The 12,857-nt window shown below is 49.2% G+C and overlaps 1 protein-coding gene across 1 annotated transcript; it reads left to right on the top strand.

The window, feature by feature from the left end:
- The first annotated feature begins 886 nt into the window (after positions 1-886).
- Positions 887-10,771, top strand: LOC130387612 (KN motif and ankyrin repeat domain-containing protein 2-like). Its single transcript, XM_056596789.1, has 9 exons — positions 887-1,063; positions 1,148-2,674; positions 4,314-4,392; positions 5,124-5,498; positions 5,661-5,745; positions 6,262-6,481; positions 7,151-7,293; positions 7,590-7,790; positions 8,784-10,771. Exons 1-9 carry the CDS (start codon positions 1,042-1,044, stop codon positions 8,874-8,876), a joined length of 2,745 nt encoding a protein of 914 aa, XP_056452764.1. The 5' UTR covers positions 887-1,041; the 3' UTR covers positions 8,877-10,771.
- Positions 10,772-12,857: the final 2,086 nt, after the last annotated feature.

Here is a 12,857-nt window from a genome sequence, read left to right as displayed (position 1 = left end):
ATGGTCAATGGCGTGTTCTTGCCCGCTGATCCTGCCATGTTCAATAATCAAGCAACCGGAAAACATGGTGCACAACACTCTGGTGTTCACATCACTATCGGGTACGCAACACTCTGGTGTTCACATCACTATCGGGTACACAACACTCTGGTGTTCACATCACTATCGGGTACACAACACTCTGGTGTTCACATCACTATCGGGTACGCAACACTCTGGTGTTCACATCACTATCGGGTACACAACACGCTGGTGTTCACATCACTATCGGGTACGCAACACGCTGGTGTTCACATCACTATCGGGTACGCAACACTCTGGTGTTCACATCACTATCGGGTACACAACACGCTGGTGTTCACATCACTATCGGGCACACAACACGCTGGTGTTCACATCACTATCGGGTACACAACACGCTGGTGTTCACATCACTATCGGGTACACATCACTCTGGTGTTCACATCACTATCGGGTACACAACACGCTGGTGTTCACATCACTATCGGGTACACATCACTCTGGTGTTCACATCACTATCGGGTACACAACACGCTGGTGTTCACATCACTATCGGGCACACAACACGCTGGTGTACACATCACTATCGGGTACACAACACGCTGGTGTTCACATCACTATCGGGTACACAACACTAGGTTGTACACATACTATGTTGTGCACAACACTCTGGTGTACCCAACACTATGTGGTACACAACACTAGGTTGTACACATACTATGTGATACACCACACATTGTGGTACCAGACCTCTTGTGAATGGGTAGAAGTGAAGGAGAGAGTGAGAGAGGTTTTGTGCTTTTAAACCTATTGAAGCTTTCAGAAAAAAGTTAAATATTTCCTTGAGAAATACATTGTTTCTTGGTATTCCCATCAAAACCATTTGTGATGGGCATGTTGTTGGCATGATGTCGTTTCAATTCAGTACTCTGCTGCTATTTTGTTGTTGTTCTTGTCAGATTCCCTGCAAAACAACCCGGATTATGGGACATCAAATTGGACACAAAAACTGAAAACGCCATGATGACGGAAGGACAATATGGTAAAATACTTCTTCTTAATTTCTTCACTAAACCACTAACCACAAATTACATACTGTTGAAATTCTTCTTGTGTTCTGTTTCAGGAAATAGCTCTCCCCTCAAAACGACGGAAAATGGCTTCAAACGAAAGCCCCCTTATTCGGTGGAGACCCCATACGGCTTCTGCCTGGACTTGGATTTCCTGAAATATGTGGACGATATCGAGAAGGGCAACACCATCAAAAGAGTCCCCATCCACCGCCGGAGTAAGGGCCCTCGCTCCAGCACTCTCCCCCGGCACCTCAACCTCTCCGGGGGCGGCTGTCGGCCCAGCCCCTGGGGCTCCACCGGAGCTCTGGGGCCCAGGTCACGGCTCTCTGAGGCCGACCATGGGTACAGCTCCTGGACCCACGACCGCAGGACGCCGGCGTCCCCCCCCGGGCTGAGGACCCTGACGGAGATGGAGGCTAGGATCAAGGCGTTTGACGAGCAGCCTGTCGGGGAGCACATCGGGCCGCACCTCCTCCGGGCCTCCAGCATGCCTCTCACGGTGCTCCTCAGGCAGACCTCCGAGACCGCCGAGGACCCAGGCAGCCTCCGGAGCTCCAGGGACCACCTCGGAGAAAGGGATTCCTCCTGCGAGGACATACCCCGCAACCTGGAGTTCTCTGGGCTGCTGCGGCGTCTGACAGAGGCCCTGGAACGAGTGGGCGAGCTGGAGATGGAGATGAGGGTCATACCCGAGCTCAAAGCGCAGATCTGCATCCTCCAGGAGGAGCGAGAGCGGCTTCGTCTCGGCCTGCACCCGCTCGCCCCACAACCCGAATCGGGCAACGGGACCGTCAAAGACCCTAGCATCTCCAGCTGGTCTCAGGCCACCGGGGACCTCAAGCGGCACAGCAACGGATGCCCAGCCTTCCCTCAAAGCCCCCGCGCCGCAGGCCAGGACAGTGACAACCCGCTGCACGAGTGGAGGAGCAGCACCGATCTGGACGAGCTGCTGACGGTGACGTCGCTGCAGGCCAAGGTGGCGGCGCTGGAGCAGAGGCTCCACCTCAACGGCCTGGAGCTCCAGCGGGCCCTGAGGGAACTGGGGGAGCAACGGGAGGAGGGCCAGAGGAAAGACGAGAGGATCGAACACTTCAGCGTGAACCCCATGATCTGGGTCTGTGCTGAGAAGGTGGTGGTGGACAGCGACGACGAGGACGGGACTATTACTTCGACCGGAGACAAGGCCCACTCGTTAGGAGACTCCAACAAATCGGCCGGGGAACAGACCATCGCTTTCCCCCATGGACAAAGAAACGGGCAGCAAGCGTCTGCGGTTTGTCTCCCCCAGAAGTCCAACAGCAGCAGTTCCTCTTCCATCCCCATGGAGCTGGAGGAGGCTCAGCCCGGGGCTGTGGACTCCACCCGGGCAGTCCTACACATCAGGAGGATCAAGCTGCTGCTGGAGGAGCAGTGGGAGTGCCTGTGTAGGGGTAGCGGGTCGCTGGAGGCAGGGAGGCCCCTGGAGCACCCTGACCCTGAGGTCAACCGCCTGCAGTTGGAGATGATGGGGCTCGTCAACGTCCTCTTGGCCTGCTATCACGACCTCGGGCGCTCGGAAGGGGATCGAACACCACAAGAAGGTACATGTGTTTCAGTTGGTTTGGTTTAATCACTGATGTGTGCTGTGTGTGTAAGACGGTGATTTGTTTGTGTTCATCAGCCATGTGCTTATCTTAACATCTTTTAGCACATACTTTTGCCTCCACGAACTCCAATATTCGTTCTTCCCCGAACACATTCAAGTTGAGTGTTAAAGCCAAAAAAACTTGATAGCAGCTTCTCACATGTATACATGAAAATGAATGTAGTCAGATTAACTACAGCGTATTAAACCATGACGACATTGTGTTATTATAAACGTACATTTTTAGACTGAGGGGCTGAGACGTGGCCCTGCCCAAAATCAAAGGGTTTCACGTGACTCACTTATTTCCCATAGCGTAGGAAATAACTTTTGACTCACTGTGCAATTGCTTCACTCAAGACATTATGGTTGCAGAAGCTTCTCTCTGGGTACGGCGCTCTGCCTGTGAGAGAAGCTACTGCTCCCTGTGTGGACTAGAAAACGGCAGAATTTCCTTTCTAGTGGCAACTGTTCCTCCAGTCACAATGCACTCTATTAGTTGTATCGCTAGACTATCCCCATGGCCATGCCATAGGGAAAACAGCTGTCAAAACATTTGGTGTCAAGGGCTATTTTTATACCAACCCATTCAAATACCAATCCAGATACTCAATCTGTTTTGAACGTTTTGAGTTGCTGTTTTGTCTTAAATTAGCACCCATCAATGCCCTTTCCTCTATATTGATCGATGTCCAAAACAAAAGGGTCATGTTTTGCTGGTGTCGTTAAAAACGTCAATGCAGAAAAAAGGTCTAATCTTCAAAAAGTATGCACAAATGTTACTTTTAAATAACTATCTTCCTTGACAAGCTGTGGCCAGGGATTGCATTTGTGCTAGCCTGGGTATATCCATGCTGCCTTGCACGCAATTTCATTTGGCACTGCTAGGCAGCCTGGATTCCATGGATCCGATTTTCGCCTGAGATAGGGAACCAATCACAGAACGGGGAGGGACGGCAAGACGATGACGACGTCTATCCGCACACCCGTCGTCTTCTTCCTCATCGAATTTCTGTCGCTCTACATACGTCATCTGGTATAATTGATACGATTGGCTATGAGCTACGTACAGACTCATACGATAGACATTCGTAGCGCCCAATAAACGGCTCTGGGCAATCGTAGACAACGCCTCAAATACGAGAAAATTAATGTGTGGTTCCCAGACCTCATCTCAATGTAGATTGAGATAAGGTCTGGTGTTAGCCAGGCTACATTTGTACCTTGAGTATTAAAATTGTTATGAATATCAGTCCTTATGGATTTTGTTGGCCCTTTTGAGCCGATTCTGTGGAATGTCTCTATTCAGCTCCTATGGGACCTCAAAGTCTTTCCACCCCTGTCTCCCTACCTCAAGAATGCAACTATGTTGACTTTACTGCAAAAATAACCTCTGATGGGTGGATTTCACACAGCTTGGGTCGGCATTCAAGACTCAATCTCATGATTAAATCATATTCCATGAACAGGAACCATTTATGTGTTATAAACAATGATAACAGATCGAAAGGTCGGATGGTGTCAGCCAAGAAGCTTGTTTGTTTGGCAGATCTTGATTCCTTCATCCCACACTTTTCGTCCTCTCTATCTTTAAGCTCCTAAATCCACGAGGACGGCGACGGACGAGAGCGCTGTGGCGTCAAAAGACATCCACTTTGCGGGCGTTAATGAACGGTTAGTCAACAACCGGCCTGCCTCCCCCCGAGGCTGCCATCAGCACTCTTTCACAATGAGTTACGGTGATGGGTTAACTGGGTGTCTGGCGGGAACCCTGGATCCTGCGCTGTGGTCCCCTTGGCTTTGGGATGCACATAGCTCGGTTATGAGAACGGCGGTCTCTGATGGGCTTCAATCCCGCTTCCCAGCCAAGGCTTCGTATCGGGAACGTAGGCGAGGTGCAGGAGTCGGCTTTGAAAGTCAACGTGCTCCCCGTGCATGCTGTCCAGAGCAGAGCGTGCATCTGAAGGTTGTTCCTCTCACGTCACCGTGGCGGGAGATCACAGATGTGTTTGAGCAGGGGAAGAGGGAAAAGGGTTGTGGCTGAGGCAGCTTACATGCTGCTGCTTTCGGTTTAGCCCTCAACAGATAGTGATCTCAACTGGATGGAAGCTACAGTTTATGACTTGTAAAAGTCATTCTATTTTTTCCCTGAGGATGAAGTAAACCGGGGATATACAAATATTCATAAAACATCTATTTAGAGATTGTTTTTCTTAGTCTAAACATGGACTGAGCGTGTCCAAAATAACTGCTCCCTGCCTCCAACGTCCTCAGAGACATGTCATAGATGTAGCAGACTTAAAGCCTGAGATTTGGCAGACTCTCTCTCTTAATGTCATCCAGCTTTGCCTTTTCCCCCTCCTCTATCTCGTCCCTTCCTCTCCTTATTTACATCCTCTGTGCAGATGTTCAGAGACCGACCAGGTGAGTCAGGACCGTCTCGCCCAAGGAGACCCTTCCGATCAGAAGGATGAACCCCACGTCCCAGAGGAGATGCCCTTCACTCAGATGTACCCCCAGGCCTCGGAGCACCGCCAGGGAGAGACTGTCCCAGACCCAGACCCAGACCCAGACCCAGGCCCGGGCCAGGGGGAGGCTGTCCCAGACCCAGACCCAGACCCAGACCCAGGCCAGGGCTCTGTCCCGGGCGGAGAGGCCCCGGGTGGGGCAGATGGAGGTGCGGGGCCCGTGGTCCTGGGGAGGCACGAGCAGATGGAGTCGTCAGCCCAGGGGGAGCAGATGGAGACGGACTCTGGCTCGCCGCCGACCACCAGGGGGAGGTAGGTGGATCCAGGCCTCCCCAGGTTCATGATACAATTGGTCATCGGCTGTTAATTCTTTATTTTTAACAAAATGTTTGCTCTTTGTTGAGGATGTTCTAATAGTCTTTCTCTCACCCTCTCCCCACCACACACACAACCCCCCCCCCCCCCACCTTACAGCGAGGCTGTTAGTGAGGAGTTTATGGCAGCCTGTCAGTTTCTGAAAGACCACATGGAGAACATGGACAATCCCAATAACGACATGGTAGGTCCACTTTACTAAAGGCCTTTAACGTAGGGTCTGGACTTTATATGGCTTTCCTATCACTACTCCGATTAGTTTCAAGCATGCCTTGGCTATAAAGCTGAGTCCAATGTGTGATTCTGAGTACTGTAGACTTGATTCCACTTAATTCCAGTGAAGTTATTTCAACACCAGAACATGACAGCGTGCGGTTTCTAATTGCTCTCCGGGAAAGAACACTTATCATCCTTTTTAGTCTTTACAATGTATTCCTTGGTGAAAGAGAAAATATAAAAGAATAGATACTAGGAAAATGAATGATTGAGATGGGTCGATTACTTACGAATCTGAATAAAAGTTGAAAATATGGCCATGGAGAGAAGTCCTTTCTCAGCCAAGAAATGTGCGGTTCTCTCTTAAAGGAAAAGAGCCTTTTCTTAAAGAAATCGTTATGTTTGAGTTCATCCACTCATCCTTTAACTACCCCATCTCCCGTCAGACTCCCTACCTAACCCTAACCCTCACCCTATGTTCCAGCGGAAGGCCTTGGTGGTGCTGTTCCACCATTGGTTCGGTGTCGCGGCAGAGGAGAACGCAGCAGCCAATAGCGTGTCTCTCTATCTGGGCGAGGTGAAGAAGACCACACCCCCCCTGTTGTGCTTCCTCGTCAACCTGGCCGACGACAACGGCAACACGGCTCTGCATTACAGCCTGTCCCACTGCAACTACAGCGTCGTCAGCCTGTTGCTGGAGACAGGTAACAGTCAATCCCTGCTGTCAATCACTGCTGTCAATCACTGCTGTCACAGCCTGTCCCACTGCAACTACAGCGTCGTCAGCCTGTTGCTGGAGACAGGTAACAGTCAATCACTGCTGTCAATCACTGCATTACAGCCTGTTGCTGGAGACAGGTAACAGTCAATCACTGCTTTTACCAGCACTAAACATTTTGGGGAGGGGATTTATTTGAATTGAACATGAATAATGAATGTGCATGTTATTAAACATGCACATAAACATTAATACATTAATAAACATGAACATAGCATGGGAGATGTGAATACTCACATGTCGGGCTTCACCTATAATTGTCATTCATTGGAAAGATATACCAAATTTGTATGTAAGTATTATACCAGTATACCTAATTTAATTAAGGTGGTGTTCAAATTCGGATATTAAAAAAAAAACATTTCCAAGGTTAAATTAGCAAACCATCAAAGTACCCCCATTTGAGAAGCACTTCTATTAGATTCATCCTTCAGGTTGAACTCTCAGCTGTGACTGTTAAGTATATACCGCTATTACAAATCGAATAAAACTAAAATCCCCATCAGGGTGGGGGCAGAGTGCCCTACAGAAGGGTACTACAGAATCAACTCTTAGCAGAAGCCTGCGTGTTGACCTGATGCTCCGACCCCTCCAGGCGTGAGTGACGTGGACCTCCAGAACAAGGCGGGCTACACCGCGGTGATGCTCGCCTCCCTGACGGCCCCCGACGGGCCGGGCGGTGTGGAGGTGGTGCGCAGACTCATGGAGCTGGGGGACGTCAACATATCTTCCTCCCAGGTACCGGGACGTAAAACGGAAAGGAAGCTAAAAGGAAACCGTACACCGAAAAAACTTACTTTAAAGGAAGAGTGGTGTCGTGGGTTGGATTCATTCAGGCCCAAATGAGCTGAACGTTTTATTTTTCCCTCTATGGTCTTAAACCTGCTGTTGCATGACTTACTGTTAATACCAGTTTTGGGTTACTTTGTAACCCAAAACTTGGGAGCAACCCCCCCCCCCACACAACAGCTAATGCGGACCTACAGTTAGCATTAGCTCTTAGAAGACCCTGACTCCTCCCCCTGCGCCCCCAGACTGGACAGACGGCGCTGCACCTGGCGGTCAGGCACGGGCGCGTGGTGATGGTGAGGCTGCTGCTGAGCTTCGGGGCCCGGGCGGACGTGCAGGACACCCAGGGGACCACGGCCCTCATGTTCGCCTGCGAGCGCGGCCACACGCACATCGTTCGCCTCCTCCTGGAGCGAGGCCACTGTGACCTGGCTCTCACCGATAAGGTGAGGCAGACGGACATACCAATGGGACGTACAACACACACACATGTGTGCGCGAAAACACGCTCATCGATACACACACGCACGCACACACACACAAACGAATACACCGAACACACACACACACGCACACACACACACACACACACACACACACACACACACACACACACACACACACACACACACACACACACACACACACACACACACACACACACACACACACACACACACACACACACACAATAATCGGTACAGGCAGGCACATCCATACACTCACAGATACAACCATACACACACACATTGTGCGATGGTTATCGCACAAGGCAATTTGCGGCATAATGGGTTGGATTTGAAGTAAATTTTCTATCCCATCTATTTTATTTTATTTTGTCCATTCAACAGAACAAGCGTTACAGCCTGCCATTATCCCTCTATCCAGTGAATAAAAATCCGATATAGATGAGCAAGGCCAGCATAACCTGTTCTCATTCTAAAAGGATTTAAGGAAGTGTTAAAACATGAAGGTGACTTTGTGGTTAAATTGGAAAGAGTCAAGGAGCGAAGACGGAGAGTATAGGTATTAACTTCTTTGTAAACTGCACCCCCTATTGGATATGATGCGTAACAACACGTACATGGCAAGCTCACTATACTGTTTTTTTAAGCAGTGTTTCGAAACAGAATAACCCATCTGTGTCGTGATATTGTTTCTCCATCTAGTTAACCTAAATGTCGGTTGAAGTATTCCTATTAATAGTACAGTTAGTTATCTCTAAACATATAGGCCTACGTTGAAATAAATGAACCTACATCTGACCATTTAATTGCTTATGTTATCATTTCGAGATTCCACAGATTTTATAATTTAACAACAAAGGTGGGGATGGCTAGGTCCGCCTTCTCTGCGACATCTTTGGTAGCCTTCATCAAAAATATCCAATGAGTTGCATTCGATTTAAAACGGACTTTCCATCTCCGTCTCTCCTCCAGCGGGGTCTGACGGCGCTCAGCCTGGCCGCGCAGGGATCCCACGCAGACACGGCGTCGCTGCTGCAAGCCCACGCTAAAGCCCGCGCGCTCTAAACCACCGCCACTTCCTCCCACCAGACAGAACTCGGCGGAACCTGTTGTCACCCGTCCAACGACTCCCGCCAGTGTTGTTTGTTTTCCCTCTGGGTGGGTAACGTCATACATGCTGTTCCTTATTGATGATTCAGTGTATGAGATGAACGCATTCAGGCATTACGGAGATTAATTTTAATTATAGCCTGGCTGCGCGGCTGCATTCGTTTACAAAGAAAAGGCTTTTCATGTGTTGTGTCGCTTCTTTTTATGTTAAAATATGGTGGCCGATTTAATTAATCCCAGACGGGGAATTCTGAATGACTAGGAAATTCTGAATGATGTGCAAACATTATTTCAACTGCTATACATATCATCAAAGTATGTCATCTCAGCTCCGCATTTTGAATAAGATGTAAAAATTGTTTGCTCGTTATTAGCTATCCCAGTATGGGTCATGGTTATAGTTTGAGCACCAAAACCGCCCAGGAGATGGCGCTGCTTCCCTGAACTCCACTCACTCTACACACTAAAGCCCCTCGAACCTTGTTTCCAGCGTTTTTGGACATAGAAGGATAGAATGCTAAAAATGAGCCCAGCCAAAGGATTAAGCGTAATCCCTTTTGAGTGTGACAAACAATTATAGTCACGACACTCACTGCATTGTATTGATGCGGCTGCAGAAAGACACTCAAGCACACACAAAAAAAACAATAGCCTAAAAACAACCAGAGTGAGTGGCTCATTGCTCCCAAGTCCCTCAGGAAAGTTTAACAAGATGGATATTGTTTTTATTTATTATTATTTTGTATAATTCCTCTCATTTATTATCCGAAGCCAGCGGTTTTTTCTTTACCCCTGGGGATTCGGTTTATATGCATTTGTCGTCAACGCAATCTTTTAAAGGAAATAAATGTCTGATTTGCAGGCCTACGTGTTAAACGAATGAAAGTATCTCATTGGTTTGTTTTTGCTGTATATTTATCGATGATGGAATCATGCCACCCAGCTGACAAGCCAGACATAGCTACAACGCCCTGCTGCAAATGTTTTACACCAGGCCGAGCTGGGATGTGGCTTTGTTTAGTCACTCTGCCACCATGCCCCATTGCTCTAATAAATATAGACGTATAGTCCATCATATATTGATATGGTACAAACAAGAACATATTTGCAGATCGGAACAGGGAGCTTTGGGTTTAATAATGATAATGGCGATGGGTTCATAGGCCGCACCAGATGAAGGCTTTGGTTTATGAAGCTACCAGTGATTAGTGGAGAGTGATATAAGAATAGTCTTCTATTGTTCAGATTGAAGAATCAGCTAAGCCTTAAAGGGGATTCTCACCATAACATTTGTTTGCCTGCTGATCTATGGAATTAAAGAAATACAGATATACCCTCAGCATACTGTCTCATTCCAGAGAAAAATTAAAAAAAAACTACACACATACAGAAATAGAACATTTCAATCAAATTTTATATATCAATATATAGAGATAGTCAAAATAACATGACAGGAAAGCAACGGATGGACTGTGTTTCCCCCCGTGGTGCCGAGCGAGCTGTAGGCCTACTGCAGAGTCTGCAACACTCGGTCATCTGGAGGCAAACGCCTCAGAACGTCAACAGAACGTAAACCAAAAAGGCACAAATAAACACAAACTCAGCAGGTTTTTAAAAACTAAAGGTGTTGACATATTCTGGGAGAGGAAAGTAGTGACGGGTGACGGGAAAGCAAAGAGTAGCACAGAAGAATGGAAACAGATGACAGTATACGGTAAAATGATGCACGGGCAAGAAACAACACAACAAACACTTGGTGAATAAATTACATTTTCTTACAATGCAGGAAATTGCAGTGCTCTGTTTTTATACAAATAAATTAATATAACTGTCAACACTTTGGGTTATCTACAATTTGTATGTACAGCTTCTCTTTTACAGATGTTTTTTATAATACATTATAAAAAAACGTTTGCCATACGAAAACTTATTTACATATCAATGATTCAAAAATGATCCCCATTAACACTCCATCTTGACACAAACGTTTTAGTTTTGCACACACACACGCACCCACACACGCACACACCATGCAAACCTGCACAGTACAGAAGGCATTCTAAGAGGGTTGTGCAACAGAGAGCTTACAAAATGGTTCAATTATGGCTATGGTAGGAGCATCACACACGTGCACGGTCTTGAACACACACACGCACACACTGTAGTCACCCCCCCCCCTCGACACACACACACACTAACACACACACACACACGTAGACTCACACAGACACACACACACACACACCAAAGACTTAACCACACACACACACGTGTAGACTCACACAAACGCACACACCAAAGATTCACCCACACACACAGACACACACATACACACTTGGCCCCTGCTAAGTCAGTTTTAAAATTCTTCTGAATGAGAAAGTTGGTGTTCAGGTTCTGCTGTGAGTGAAGGTGTCTGTTTTTAACACAACAGCAACAGGCCCACCATGTGTGTGTGTGTGTGTGTGTGTGTGTGTGTGTGTGTGTGTGTGTGTGTGTGTGTGTGTGTGTGTGTGTGTGTGTGTGTGTGTGTGTGTGTGTGTGTGCGTGCGCACACTCATTTATCAGTGTGTGACTGTGGTGTCTGTCTGGCAGGTGATGCATGCTGCTCGTGGTTCTCTCCCTTGGCTGTGTGCACGTGGTCTAAGTGCACGTTGGATGCTGCGGGGTGCACCCCGTGTGGGCGTGCTTTTTTCAATCGATCCGAAGAGAACATGAATACAAACCCACCAAACACACGCCAGGTGTGGCTCCCCTCTGGCCCGCCGACGCCCGGAGGCGCAGCAGAAGCGAGGGAGTCGTGGCGACGGCTCAACGCCCATTAAGGAACGCAACCGTCTATTGCTTATCACGGAGCGCTCCGACCGGGCCAACTAGGCAGAGCCTCTCGAGGAAAACCTTCATTATCTTCTTCTTCTCCCAGAACTCACGGATCATTAATCTCGCATCGTCTCCGCAACAAAACAATGCAGACGGCGTCTCCTGAGAGGAGTTCTCAGCGGAGTCACTCTACTTGAGGTAAAGGTTTGAGCGATCTCCCGCCAGCCGTGTACAGCCTCGGGAAAGCTCGCCGACGCCCTTGAACGCGTCTTTTCAGGAGGAAACTAAATCTAAAAAAAAAAACGCCCCGTGAAGGAACACACGAAAACAGATCGAATTCAGCGCGACGTGTCCCGACGGTGAAGGAAAGCGGGCCGAGGAAGAACCTTGATGACCATGATCCGTCCAGAGGTGGAGGGCGGGCGGAGGGGTCTGTGGGCTGAAACAGCACGTGATGAAGAAGTCCCCTTCGGACAAAGGTGCTGTCCTACTTCCCCTCCGCCCCGGTGCATCTGTCGTTGCCTTCCTCTCAGAGCCCGTCTCCCACAGCGAGGCGCTCTTCTACGGGGACAGAACAGCGGCCAAGGAAGGTACGAGCCAGGACCAAGGCCGCTGCGTAGCGACATCAATCCGTAGCCCTGCCCTGTGGCACCGTGACGCAGACAGAGGCCCAGCCCGCTAGACGCCCGGGTACTGTAGTCCCCAGCTAGGGGCAGCCTCGCTATGCCAGCCCTTAATGACGCACTGCGAGCTGGCCCATGACAGGAAGGTCGACCAACTCCGGGTTTATTACTCGGTAACGGTTGAGATAGGTTGGAATGAATGGTCCAGAGAGACATCCGGAAACGGGTCCGGTTCACAGCAACGGTTTCCGTGAGTGCGGAGTCACACAGAGACCCGGGCGGCGTGGAGACACAGGTCAGCAGTATGAAAAAAGAAACAAACGCCCCCTCCTCCGTGGAACCTTAGCCTGAGTGACCTTTGACCTCGCGACGTGTGCCCCCAAAGGGGCCGGTCAGTCCTGACGCCCCCTCCCCGTCCGTCAGCACAGGGGGAGTGGGGGGGGGAGGGGGGGGGTGAGGGTGAGGGGGGCGGGGGAGGTCGGGGGGGGGGGAGAGG

The sequence above is a fragment of the Gadus chalcogrammus genome, chromosome 8 (genome assembly GCF_026213295.1).
Source record: "Gadus chalcogrammus isolate NIFS_2021 chromosome 8, NIFS_Gcha_1.0, whole genome shotgun sequence".
Taxonomy (NCBI): domain Eukaryota; kingdom Metazoa; phylum Chordata; class Actinopteri; order Gadiformes; family Gadidae; genus Gadus; species Gadus chalcogrammus.
The sequence above is the reverse complement of the archived record's forward strand: the minus strand, read 5'-3'. Positions and strand labels throughout refer to the sequence as shown.